Below are 14232 nucleotides of genomic sequence, written 5' to 3' on the forward strand. Positions count from 1 at the left end.
TCTTTTTGTCATTTACTGCCGCGCAGCTGTTATCCGGCGGCTCATTTATCCTAAGTGTGCATATGGGAGAATGAACAGTTCCTATAATTACGCAGTTGGTGAGAAATAACCGCGATCATTATAAGCGAATGATGCAGTTCTACAGAAATCGGTTCACCCGTGCCTTGTTTCAGATGGGAAACGTTTCGCCGGCGTCGTCCGTTTACATTCTCTGTTTGGTGTGTGATTTTTTTTCGGTGCCAGATTGATCAGCAAGACGATAAATGTACCTTACCAATGTTATTTAATTTAATTTAATTTACATTTTATTTTTGTAATTTTTGTCGAAAGTGACGTCAAGGAGTCAAACAGATATAGTGTAGGTAGGCTGAGCTTCTAATGATCGCCCAGATACAAGTGTGAGCAGGATTGAAACAAGAGTTATATGTCATCTTCCGAAGAAAGCCAGAACTTAAAAAGATTACAGTTCAATGAGCAGATAGCGAGCAACATTAAGAGCAATCAGGGAACATAAAGTGATATTCGGCTAGTACTTGTATTTTTGGAACAGATGGGTCTCGAGTTATATTCACCCTAAGAGTAAGTAACAGGAGTGTCTTGGTGGTGCGGTGGTTAGTACTCTCACCTCACACCTCTGGGACAGGGGTTTGAGTCTCTGCCATGACTGCATGTTCTTGCCCCCAAGGTCCTGAAACAGGGACCAAACGTGCATGTGTGACTGGGTCTGGCGTTTGGTTGGCAGCCTGTGCTTGTGCCTGTAGCTTCTGCAAGTGGATGGATGGGGCAAGTAGCCGGGTGAAGACCCTCTTCTGGGGATTTGGTATGTATCCAAGTTGCCTTTGTGCCATGTAACAGATTATAATATAAATATGCACTGTGTGTGTGTGTGTGTGTGTGTGTGTGTACATACATGTTTGCACACACACACACACACACACACACACACACAGTGCATATTTATATGAGGTAGCTGTTCTACTCAGAATGGACATCTACTTTGATCCCCTTGGTCACCATGACACGCTGCTTATTAACTAACAAGCCAGATTTCATTTTGAAGAAGAACAACAGGAAAGATATTTGACATCTGCTGATTATAGAAATCACTTCCCACAGGACTGGCAGTTTCTAACGGTGAGACATGGCTCATATTTATCCAGACAGGTTGAACTACAGAAATATCAATTTATTTTTATTTTATTTTTTTAATTCAGCAGGCACCTTTGAGCTATGTAGTGTAGGATAAGAGAACATCACCAGAGGTGGTAGGCTTTGATTAAGGGCCCAGTAGTGATTTGACTACCCTGCCAGCCATGGGATTTGAACCCACAACCTTCTGGACACAGATGCAGGTCTCTGTCCCTTTAAGCAACACAGTCCCCCAGGTAGCCAATCGTGTAATTTACAAAAGAATACTAGTCACCGTGACAATGTCAGGTTTTTGTCCTCAAGGTTCAATATAAAAAATTTTAAAGTTTTAGAGTTTAAGGAAGTATTTATTTTTAGAGTAAATTGAGGAATGGCGTTATTAACAGGCATTTTGAGCCCACTGATGGCAGAGGTTTTCTTGGGCATCTCTCCCGGCAGCTTTAAATGAGAGCTGTTTGGGCTGCATGCCCTGGGTGGGGCCCCCTCCCTCTATAAGGCCTGGCTGCACGCTGCTTCGGCCCACTGCTGTGTGTCTGGATGGTGGCTCTGGCTCCAGCTCCGCCCCCTGTTTTAATTGGTTATTTACCCTATGATGTAATTAAGCAGTGCCTGCTCAGGAAGGTGCTTTTCCCAGTAGCTCTTGGTTAGTCAACTTTTGTGCATTGCCTGGCAGATTGGGAATATTTCGGGAATATGATAACAGTCTTGATTGGGTTTCATGTCATTGTGCCATTATTTGCTTTTGCTGAGATTTTCCTATTTCCTGTCTGTTCTCTTGTAATCTATTTCTGTCATATCTGATCTTTTTTATTTTTATGCTTTTGACATTTTGAAGCTCATGGGCTCAACAGTGAAATCACTCCGCCGACCCTGAGATTTGAACCAGCGCCCTCCTGATCATAGACACAGTATCCTAACCCTCTGAACATTTGCGAATTTAACAGGTGCCAGTTGGTGGGGGGGGGGAGCGAAACTGGGGCACGGTAATGAGTTAAAACAGGCTTCAGACCTCTTTTAAGTACAAGAAAAAGTGAGTTAATGATGAACCGCTTTAATCAGAATCAGTCGCTCATACGCAGAGGTTTGTTTTGGTGTGTTTGGCACTTGCAGGCACGGTAACGTGGACATCCCTCCCATAGGATACACGATGCGCAATGCAGACAGGTCTTTACATGCAGTACACGGAGTGTGCAGAATGCGAATGGATGTATTTACAAATGGAAATGGGACAGGATGAATAAGATGCAGGCCGGAATACAAGTACATCATGTACACACTGCTGTAATAGATTTATGCTGCAGATACTGGGGTATATATGCGAGGTTTGCATTGCTGCCGGGAGCAGGGGACAGTGTAAGTGTCTACAGGGCTTGGTTGTGCAGGAAGCAGCTCTGGTTCTGGTTCTGAGAGACTAGTAGCGGTTCCCTGTGGAAAGTTTACTGAACAGACTGACCAAACAAAGAAGGCTTAATTCACAAAGCAAAGCAGTACCGTCCAATGTTATATACAAAGAGAGAGCTTGGCAGCTGTAGGCCCTACACTCATCTCTCAGATCCACCCAGCTGGCCCTGTTTATCACAAGGCAATTAGTCCAATCAAGGCCAGCCGGGGCCTCGTTTGGCACCGGGCAGCCGACGCGAAATCGCCCCAGTCGAGTACCAGCTCTCTGCCTTCCACCGACTCACGCATGATCTTTCGGCATCTTGTCAATACACAGGCAGAGGTGTTAAATGGAGGGAAACCTTGATTGGGGAATGTTCGTCGGTGTATTTCTGAGCGTCGTGCTATAGAGCGGCTTAATCTCTACAAAGTTCTGTGCTTTTTACATTGTTTTTTTTCAGCATTTATAACAAAATCATGCATAACTTTTTACATAATGATGGCTGCTGTTATCAGCAGTAGTGATTTCTCCATCTTTTGTCTTATCCTGGATGTTTGTCCGTCCATCCATCCATCCGTCCATCCATCCATCCACTCACCATCATACTGCCTCTCTCAGTGAAGCCCTAGAGCCAAACCCAGGAAGTACCAGGCCCACAGTGTGGGTACACCATGGACAGGATACCAGTTCATTGATGGGCGCACACAAGCTCAGAACAGATCCCTTAGAGATACCAGTTAGCCTAATTATCCTAGTGACTCTTGGACCCCTAACTTGGAGGGGGGGAGGCAGCAGAGTTACACCCTGAACCGTGGTGCCTCTCAGCAGCTTCCATTTGGAATATATAATGAAAATATCACAAAAACCTCCAGAAAACAAATGGTAATTAATAAATCATATTTACTCCTCATTCTTTCACACTTGCTATAGCTGGGGTGTGTCAGACCTAAGGAGGCTGCTGACCCGCATGAGGTATCCCATTTAGGCAGATGGCACACCGCTCCTTCCAGGCACGAGAGAGAGAGGCCGGAGTTCACCCTGTTTCCTGTGGTCACATGTCATTATTTAGGGGAAAGTGACTCGCAGATGTCTCGTTAGGCAGACCCGTGACTCTCCTGGGCTCCCCCCGATGAGATTAGGGCGGTGATGATGTTACGGTAATGAATGCCCCTGACCCGGTCAGAGGTCTGACAGCCCCAGAGCGAGGTGTGGACTGTAGAATTGGGCTGTAACCCTTGCGCTGCGGTCGCCTGAGGTGATGACATCTGGAGGGGATTCTTCTGGGAAGGCAGCAGTGTGTCTGACGGCAGGTCAGCTGTCCGTAGCGGTTATCCGTCAGTCCGGTGAATTTGTTTCAGCAGATAACTGCACTTAATAATATTAAGTTTGTTCTGTTTTTTGCTTTTGGGTTGGCTTGGTGGTCTTGTACCTTCAGGGAAGGGGCTTGAGTGACCTGTGTTGTGTGTTTGGAGGTCACCATTTCTCCCCACGTTGCATGTGCTTCCTCAGTGATGTGTGATTTAGGTTAATTGGTGTCTCTAAATTACCCATAGTGCACTATTGTGTGCATGTGTGTACTCTTTGAACAGGTGTCCCATTCAGAGAGGTCCCCAATCTTGTGTCCTGTCCTGTCTGCAATAGGCTCCAGACCTTCTGTAAGCATTACCCAGATAAACTATTGATGGATGGATTACTGCAATAGTAGTTGGTAGTACAAATAACTGCAATTTGTTTTTTCCAAAGCTTGGGCCTTTTGCTCTGCTGAAAGTCTTAACCCAGCAACATCTGAGGTATTTTCAGTTTACGTTACCGTTCTTTCTAATAATCACGTTGATGAATGTGTAATTTCAGAAGACCAACCAGGTGTACGTTTCCGTAAAGCATAGTTGCTTACAATGTTAGCAACATACATAGTTGGGACCATGCAGCTGGACGGTCCAACTATATAAGTTGCTAGCGGGTGTTTCTGGGAATTGTGTCCCTGGTCGTTATTAATTGAGGGTCTTCAAGTTGTTATTCATTTCCAGGCCTCAATTTCCCAGCAATCCTTGATGCTACAGGTACTTAGGGAGACTAGAGTATTAGTTGGCGTCTACGCTACTTAATAGCTGGCCAGAGAGTCCTATATAATTCCATGACCTATACTGTGCTCCCTGGCCCAACAAACTAAGGATTACAAGCCAAACACAACCAAACACTGATTAATTCAAGTACGCATTGATTGATGCCCAGATTTAAAGCCTGGATTAAAAAAAAAGACACTTCATTTTTAAATATGCAGGACGTCACGCTTTTTTGGAGTACATAAGTCAAATGCCGTCTTGGCCAGAGGATAATAGCGGTCCCAGTACAGGCAGCGGTCCCGGGTATTTCAAAGAGCCAGAAGGCTTTCGCAACTTGATTTGATTAAGAAGTGTTTCCCGGAGTGAGTTTAAAAACAAATAACTGCCTTTTCGCCAGATAAGTAAACTGAAGCTTTAATATTTAATGTTACATCCATCCAGCTTCCAAACTTATAGTCCAGGGCCGCAGTTATTAACCTGGAGGCTATGCCAGGAAGCTAAGGGGATGAGGCGGTACACACCCTGGATGGGATGCCAGGCTGTAACGCTCATGACGTAAGAACATGGGCAGGGTCTTCAGCGCCCCCTTCCATATGCTTTACTTGCATGGGGATAACATCAGATCTACACACACACACACACACACTTGTAATTATATCTTTGTGGGGACTCTCAGTTCATTTCTATGGGTAAAACTCTAATCCCAACATGACCAAACAGAATACGAGACTTTTAGCATTTTACATTTTTTTATTTCATTTACAGATCTCTGTGAGGACCTGAAAAATGGTCTCCACATTGTAAAAAACAGGTTTTTATTACATTGTGTAGGACTTTCGGTCTTCACAATGTAATATAACCCTAATACACACACACATGCTCCCAGCTCCCAGCTCTGGAGCTGAGGAGCTACCTTCTGTTCAGTGAACCATCATGCTGTTCTCTTTCAAAGTTATAATTCAGGTTCATTTCTCTAGCGATCTTTTTTGAACCAACGACCCCCCCAATACACCATAGACCAGAGTTGGCCACCTTCTACTCACATGAATAACTAAAAATTGCCTCTTAACTTTTTTGTGTTGTGTGAATCAAACGATTCTGCCACAATTGCGTGCAAGAAATGCAGACCCGCTGCAACAACTCCACTGACCCCCCGGTGGCCGCGGCCCCCCCAGATTGGAAACCCCAGCTTTGCTGTTGGCTAGCTGGCAAATTTCTGCTTGTTCTCTTCGGTTTTAAGATATTTGTCTTCAGAAGTACAACTGGTTTTGACTCGCGTTACTGTGGGGTTAAGCTCTGCTTCTGTGCATTTTTGACCTTCAGCTGCCTCTTTCTTGTAGAGCTCTCGTTAACCAAATAACAATCTGTGATGCCTGAGAATACTTTGTACTTCAGTACTTTACAGACTGGAAACGATGGATGCAGATGTGTTTGGTTCAAAATGGCTTCCAGTTTGGGTAAAGGGCTTCACTGATTTAAGGGTGAAATACCTTCCCCACATGATGTCCTCTTTAATAACGTACTGAATCAATTCTCTGGAAGAGAGGAGAGGTCTTACTGCATCAGCCTTCCAGCATATAAGCTGGAAAAATGAAGAGTGCCAGATGGTCCATCTCCTGCGCTTCAGCAGTGGTTCTTATCCCAGTTCTCGGGAATCCCCAGACGGCCCACATTTTTGCTTCCGTCCAGCTCCCAAAACACCTATACCAGCCGTTTGGCCGGGAGCTGGGAAGGAGCAGAAATGTGGACCGTCTGGGGGTCCCTGCGGACTGGCTTGCGCACTAGGGGGTCAGTCTTAGCCTTAGCTAAGACTTAACTGTCTTTCCAGATGGGCCTCTGGGAAATGGCACGCCTCATATTCATGGGCTTTGAGTCCCGGTCTCACTGCCGGTTCAGCTTAGATCAGCTTTGCCTGGACACCGATTTATGATGGTAATGTTTACCCTGACAGGTTAGCTGGTCACATGTTTCCAGGGGCCAAGGAGAGATGTCAAGGTGGAGCTCATTCCTCTCGATGGGGCCCCTCAGTGCACTTTAGCCATAGTGTGTGTGTGTGCGCATGTGTTTCATTCTGACCTGGTCGTATGCCCACCCACTCTTCCTTCAGACCCTGGAGGAGCCTCCTTACCTGACAGTGGGCACGGACGTGAGCGCCAAGTACCGGGGGGCTTTCTGCGAGGCGAAGATCAAAACCGCCAAGCGGCTGGTCAAAGCAAAGGTAAGACCCCAGGGCATGAACCCCGCCCACCAGTCTCCTGACATGCTCGTCACATGGCTTTGGAGTGGGCGGGGATACATGACACAGTACAGGCTCACTTTCAGCACCAAAGGGCTTTTGAAGGCTGTCTATTAACTCTGATCAGTGGTTAATAGTAGGGAGTTAGGAGTTGGGTAGCTTGTAATTTTTCATTGCCCATTACTTGGTAATTACTTGATTTTCCATCCATCCATCCATCCATCCATCCATGTTCTGTACCCACTTATGCAGGATTCAGGGGGTCCGAAGCCTTTCCCGGAACCTATGGGTATAAAGCAGGGAATAATCCAGGATGGGGCTGCATGTTAATTTATTTATGTGTTTATTAATACCTTTTATTTAAATTAGCCACCATGCTACAGCAGGGACTTGCACAGGTTGTCCGTTTAATGGTTCCTTACTTTTAAGTTGGATTAATAGCTTGCATATAATTGTTTTATAAATTACAGTAACCCGTTCACATTAGCGAGGGTTTGGGGTGGAAGATCCCTGCAAATTTCAAACTTTGTGAACAATACTTAGGTCCCCATAACCTTAACTTTTCTGCTAGTCTGAATAATAACAGAAAAAGTCTATTATCAGTTTCTAAACAAACAGTACTGTAGTGTCAGAGGTGGACATTTCAGATCCAGAAAGTAAAAATCCAAACCAGGATTTTGTTTCAACCGACCAGTTGAGCATAAAGAGTCACAGTCACAGAGGACTCAACTGGTCGGTTGAAACAAAATCCTGGTCTGGATTTTTGCTTTCTGGACCTGAAATGTCTGCCTCTGTGTAGTGTACACTGTACAATTGCTTTGTCATTTTCTATATAGACCTTTCTATATATTCAGCCTATACAAACACCTAAATCAGTGGATCTCAATTGATTTTGCATCAAGACCCACTTTATTTCTGAGTCATTATGTCACAACCCTATTGTTCTTATACATTCATTCCTTCATTCATCCATGTGACAACAAAGTGGGGGGGGGGGTAGTGGTGGGTACTAGTGGTAAAACAAAGATTTCTAGACAAAATTGTCTATCATTGACGACCACAGAAGTCTGACATTACTGAAAAATTATTATTATTTTTTAATTGCACAATACTTGACCCATTGAAAATGGTTCTGTGAGCCACTCTTGGGTTGTGAACCCACTTGTTGAGAACCATTCGTAAATTGTGCCACTGCATGTACAGAGGTACTGCCGCATGCAATGGGAACGCTACCTTTTTGTCCCATTATTAAAAATGCAAAATGAACACTGTGAGAAATGCAAGGCCGGTTGCTGAGACAAAGATGCATGGCGCACTCAAGCCAAGACTTTAATATTAACGATAAAGTATGCACTTATACTACCAGTAATTTTTATCACCATATATATATAATACAATTTTATGTTGTCTGAGTCATCCTCAGTATTATTGGCCTGCGAGTTTCTGCAATCTTCCGGCAAGCTCCCAAACGATTCCCGTTTTAATTTTCTTTGCCAATTCGCAAATAACCGAAACCACAAATGTCAGGTTCACAGGATTCCTCTGTTGCAGTTTAAGTCTTAAGAACTTTCATGCCATCTGGGTAAGCCTCATAAAGACCAGTTTTGTAGAAAATTGAAAATGTATCTGTATATTTGCGATTTTCCGAATATACTGAATTGTCTTTATAAATTTCTGGGAAAGTTTAGGGAATCTAGAGTTTTTAAAGCTGATGGCAAGTTCGTACAGGGCAGCCTTATGTAACATGCTGTGAATGTCTCCTTCCATGCCTATTGGGGAACATTGTTTGCACCCAAACCTCCGCTTTTGCTTTTTGTAAGCTCGTGGGAGTTTTACTTGCACAAAAATATTATGAGGGCAGAATTCAGAGAGAGAACCAATCAAATTATAGAGGAGGTGGGTCCAAGCAACTGGAGGAGGTGGGGCAAAGACTTCTGATTGGTTGGTGTTTCCTCCTCTTGTTTCTTGGACCTACCTCCTCTACAGTCTGATTGGCTATTTCATAGTATAAATAATTTTTTTTTTGTTCTGCCCACATAATTTTGTGTAAGTAAAATTCCCACAAGCTTTTGGTACAGGGTGGCAGGAAAGGGGCAAGGGCACGGGCTGCTGCTGGTTACTGGTGATGACTGTCCGTGAGCAGGGAATGGCTGAATGAGCATTTCCATGGTCCCCGCTGGAACATTTTTATTTACGCTTATTTGTGTGGAAACGGGGAGTTCATTGTTACCCCGGGGAAGGGAATGTTTCATTTTAGGTCCCCCAATCGGGGGTGTGGCGGGAACGCCCTCCAGCTGCGCCTTGTTGAGGTCCGCTGCAATCATGCGGAACTGCCTGTAAGTGACTCACGCTGCTGTATTTCTAGCAGACTGCTCTGACTCAGTACGCAGAGTTGAGCTGGACTAGAACTCGGAGTCAGTGTATTCCTGCAGCTGAAGCCAGAAATGCATGCATGCGTAGAATAGCTGCACACGACGATCTCTGCTTCTGTTACACATGGGAGTAATGTGTGTTATATACCATATAATGACAAAATGAGCTTTGCTGTAGAATTTAATTTTTGGTATGTCTCTTTAAATATTTAATAATAAAAATTTTTTTTAGATATATGAAACTAGATATATAGGGGCGGCATGGTGGTGCAGTGGTTAGCACTGTTGCCTCATACCTCTGGGACCCGGGTTCGAGTCTCCGCCTGGGTCACATGTGTGCGGAGTTTGCATGTTCTCCCCATGTCGTCGTGGGGTTTCCTCCGGTTTCCCCCCACAGTCCAAAAAACATCCTGAAGCTAATTGGAGTTGGCTGGCCCCCATCCTGGGTTGTTCCCTGCCTCGTGCCCATTGCTTCCGGGATAGGCTCTGGACCCCCCGCAACCCAGTAGGATAAGCGGTTTGGAAAATGGATGGATGGAAGCTAGACATGCATTCCAAATCCCTGATTTATTTTAATTGACTGTGCCTTTGTTCTTCCGAAATGATGCCTTTCTTTGGATTAGCAGATAAATAGCATGGTCAGAGTCTGTCGTGTCTGTGAAACATGCCGTGTCTTTGGATGCTGTTTGCCTCGTAGCAGCTTTGTTTTATTTAAGAGGAAAATGTGTCATCTAAGCACTTACCAACAAGTCATCTTTCTGCATTTCAAATTAGCAGCTCAAAACAGCTTAATGTGATGTAATTTAATACCAGAAAAGGTAGCAATGCAAAATGTCAGATGATTATCTCTGCAGAGGACTTTCCTCATGTATATTTAAAAATAAGCACATATTAACTGGCTGTGTATTCAGAGCTTCTAACTAAAGGTCTCATTTTAGGAGGTAAATCTTTGTGTCTTCATAGGTATTCCTTGGCAGATAAGCATCGCGACGATACAAGTGTTAGTATCTGACACTCTGAGAGATTCTCGACGATATTTATGTAGCCCGGGACAGGCAGTTGTTATGCACCCGCAGTCTGGCACCGTGCCAGGAGAGCTTTGCGTCAGAGTCACTGCCACGAATTGATAGATGGTGCAGGAAGTAGTACAGAAGTTGGGAATGGGAAGAATAGAACAAGGCCAAAGGAAACAATGTTCTGCAGGACCTGGAAATGGTTTTAGGGCTTGAGTAGGGTGATGGGGGTTCAGGAGATCGATAGTTGGGATGGCAGGATACCAGAGTTTGGATCAAGAACTTGGTTTAATGAATGATGAGTAAATTGGTCCAAAGGGCTCTGAAGGAGCTCATATTGAGAGCTGCAACCTGGAGGTTCTCCTCGCCTGAGACAAGCCCTCTTATCCCGGCTAATTGGTTGCATCGATGTGCGTCGCCTTGCTTCCGCAAAACAAAACCGCTTTTCCAGAGCACACTGATCGATAGGTAATCAGCCGGGTCTTCAGGAATTGGTGGTGTAGCATGTTCGGTAAACCCCGCTGAACTTGGGCGTCTAGGAGCCGAGCTGAAGTTCCGTGTTGTGATGAACGACCTCTCAGAAGCCGCATTTGCTGGGGCGTCTCGAGTTCTGTGTGTCCGCGCAACTTTTTAAAAGTGTTTATTCTTTATGAAAGGTATCTTGTCTGAAGGTTTTGGGACAGCAATGAGAAACGTGGGCCGGTTTGCTGAGCGGTGGAGGGGGTTTGAAGGGAGGGAGATCAGAGGCACTTTCTGTGAGGGGTTGGGTGGCGGCGTGGGACAGGATGCTGTGGGCAGGCGGCGGAGTCCCAGGCTGGGAGGAGAAGGAGAAGATGAAGAGGGAGGAGGAGGATAGACACAGTGGTCGGTGGTAGCTTCACAGGTGCTGCAGAGCCTGTGGATGTGAGAATCTGTCATCCATAACCGGGACAGCAAAACTGTGAGTGGGACAGCATTCTTGCCTGCATAACACCTAGACATATGCTTAACAGAATCTGACGAATGCTTCCTCCACCTAACGAACCTCAAATGGTTCGTTTGGCTCAGACATTTAATAGCCATGCTCTCCGTCTGGGAATTCGCTACATCACGGCAGTCCTAGTTCAGAACTGCGTTACCCGAAAACTTCGTAGTGCTACGATCATCGTAACTTTAGAGGAGTTGGGGTGGGCCGGATGGACCCTCAGAGAGATTAGCACTCTACGCTTACCCCCTGATGGGGTAAGATCTTAGCAATGTCTCTGTCTTCTGTACAAAAATCGTCTGTAGAGTGAGTGTTTCTCTTTTTAAATCAAGTGTGTCATCCACTTACGTCACTTACAGGACTATAGCAGAATAGAACGTTTGAGGTTTGCATTTCTTTTACGATAATTTCACAGTATTAACTTGTTTCTTCTTTTATATCGGATCGTACAGAACTGGGTGTTGCTGCTAGTCTTAGATGTGTCACAGTTTTAATGTACGCCGATCTCACTGCCTTTATGCTGGATTCGTTTTTAGTTAAAAACATTTCTCAGAAAAGACTTTGAAGCATTAAAATAAGTTGTTTGAATAACTACAGCTCCCCCGTTACACCATAGACTTCCCAGTATCAGGACTGACATTTAGCAGGATCTATATTTAGTGCTTTGAAACCAATTTTAGGTCCTAGAATAACTTTAAAAGCATTTGCTCATAGTTTCAAGCAGAGGTGCTGTGATGTTTAAATATTTAATATTCCTTATTAACTACTGTGCATCAAAAACACTTACGATAAACAGAAAGAACACAAAGGAAAAACGAGTCATTAATCCTCAAGTACAATTACAGCAGTTCTGTTTAATAATCCCTGTGATTAGAATAATGGAGTTCATGATGCCATTGCAGTTAAATCAGACCTTTTGTAGTTTGGCTGCGAATGATTAAAAGTGCATGTATAGATTAGTGAAAGTGAGGTTGTCATTAGGTTTATTTAGTGTGGAATAGTTGGTTCATTCTACGCAAACATGAACTGGGTTATGTAATGTGTCTGTGTGACTCTATCTAGAACAGATATGAACACCAAGTGACGTCTCTCTCTCTCTCTCTCTCTCTCTCACACACACACACACACACACACACACACACACACACACACGTTTGTATTCATATCTTTATGAGGACCATCCATTCATTTCTATGCAAAATCCCTAATCCCAACAGTGACAATCTAACCCCTACCCAACCCTGACCTTAACCATAAGTAACCAAACAAAATACAAGTCTGTTTGCATTTTTAGTATTTTGATTGCAGTCACAGATTTTTAGAAAACTGAAGCCGAAAAAAATGTCCCCACTTTATCAAAATAGCAGGTTTTTACCACATTGTGGAGAAATCTGGTCCCCACAATGTAATAATTACAAAACACACACATACACACACAGTATGGCGGCAGACTGCTGAGCACTGAGCCTCACCCCCCCAGGGCTGTGTGTTTCATTTCAGCCCCTGGCTCTGCGTGCAGCTTCTACTTTTTCTTGTTTTTTGCAGCTTTCTGGTTTCCCCCCTATTGTCCAAAACGAGTGATTTAAGTTGCTTGATATTTCTAAATTGGCTGTAGGCTGTTTATTGTGCATACGGATGGAAGGATGGACACTTTATTAATCTTGTAGATCACTGCAGGTTTACAGTAACACAACACATGCATTTAGATAGCAAGAGGATGTTCCTGCCATAAGTACGCGTGTCCTCCGGTCCGTCAGCGGGCGCCTGCCTCATGCCCTGGACCTTGTGGGGCTCCGGTCTCGCTACAGCCCTGCACCGAATAAGCAGTTCGGAGAGGAGGATGGATGGCTGCACTCTGTGTTTTCTTAGAGATATAAAACTGCATCAGGTCTCAAAGTGCAGCGTAATGGTTGCCTTACTCCTTCCTTGGCCGCCGTCTTAATGCATCGTTGGTCGTATTTCACTATTGTTCAGCTCTCCAGGTGCAGGTTTTGCCGCTATTTCTAAAGCTTTTAAAGCCGTACCTTTCTGGAGAGCTCTTTCCTTGTTCTGCGTCTTCAAGCCCCACGGAACCCTTTTTAAGACGGCTCGCCGAGCGATGCCGGCTGAGGCTGAGTTACGCGCGGCCGCCTGGTAAAACTATCAGTAAGATTCTCCCGCTCTCATCTCTGTCAGCTTTGATGAAGCGTTCCTTGTTTAATAGCTTAGCTGCTTTAATTGCTTTTCATAACCTGGTAGCACACACGCCCACGCACACCCTCCTCTGCAGGCTGCCGTAAGGAAACCTTCATTAAGAACAAGTAACCTGCTTTCTGCGATGTAATCTCTTGCCTAAGGGACTGTTTAATAAACTTTTTAAATAACTGTAGACTGGGGGGGGGGGGGCGGGTGTTGCTACTGGCTGTCACAAGAAGGGGAGGGTCAGGTGACTAGGGTCACTAACCTGTCCACCATGAATTAATGTACCATGTATTTTTGCCCCCATCCACCATATCCTGACAAAAGGCGTCGTTTCCCCACATCTGGTTTAAATGTGACCCCATACTCCCATACTTTTAAATCTAAAAACATGCTTCCCATCCCAAGATGAGCTGTCATCCTCCCCCAATCTGCAGACTAATGGTTCCCTTCCCAGGGAGACGCTCAGAGTAACCGTGTGTGCATGCGTGTGTGCATGCGTGTGTGCATGCGTGTGTGCATGCGTGTGTGCATGCGTGTGTGCATGCGTGTGTGCGCATGCGTGTGTGCGCATGCGCGTGTGTGTTATGCTCGGCAGCATCATGCTCAGGTACGATGACGGCTCCCGTAAGTACGAGATAACAGACGACTGATCGTCTCTGATCTGTCTGCGGATGAAAGCACAGCCAGGCCCCCCCTCCCTCAGAGAGATGCCCACTAGATGGGAATATCTGGCGAAACTGGGAGCCAGACTGGGCTGAGATAGTATAAAGGCAAGAGGAGGCAGCTACATGCTGTAAATGTCAGACATGAAAGACCCCGCTGGTAGACTGTGCTCTGACTCTCACTCCTGGATCACAGGGAATTTAGTCAAAC

General features: G+C 45.0%; 1 protein-coding gene across 7 annotated transcripts in view; it reads left to right on the forward strand.

Annotated features, from left to right (window-relative positions):
• LOC125715479 (AT-rich interactive domain-containing protein 4B-like) overlaps positions 1 to 14232 on the forward strand; it is a 57576-nt gene that overhangs the window by 16794 nt on the left and 26550 nt on the right. For all 7 annotated transcript variants that reach the window (XR_007384081.1, XM_048987025.1, XM_048987023.1 and 4 more), the window contains exon 3: positions 6701 to 6811. Coding sequence is in view for 6 of the 7 variants with exons in the window: in XM_048987025.1 (XP_048842982.1) it covers positions 6701 to 6811 (111 nt within the window). In the remaining variant the exon portion in view is untranslated. The remainder of the gene's footprint in view (positions 1 to 6700; positions 6812 to 14232) is intronic.

The sequence above is a fragment of the Brienomyrus brachyistius genome, chromosome 20 (genome assembly GCF_023856365.1).
Source record: "Brienomyrus brachyistius isolate T26 chromosome 20, BBRACH_0.4, whole genome shotgun sequence".
Classification (NCBI taxonomy): domain Eukaryota; kingdom Metazoa; phylum Chordata; class Actinopteri; order Osteoglossiformes; family Mormyridae; genus Brienomyrus; species Brienomyrus brachyistius.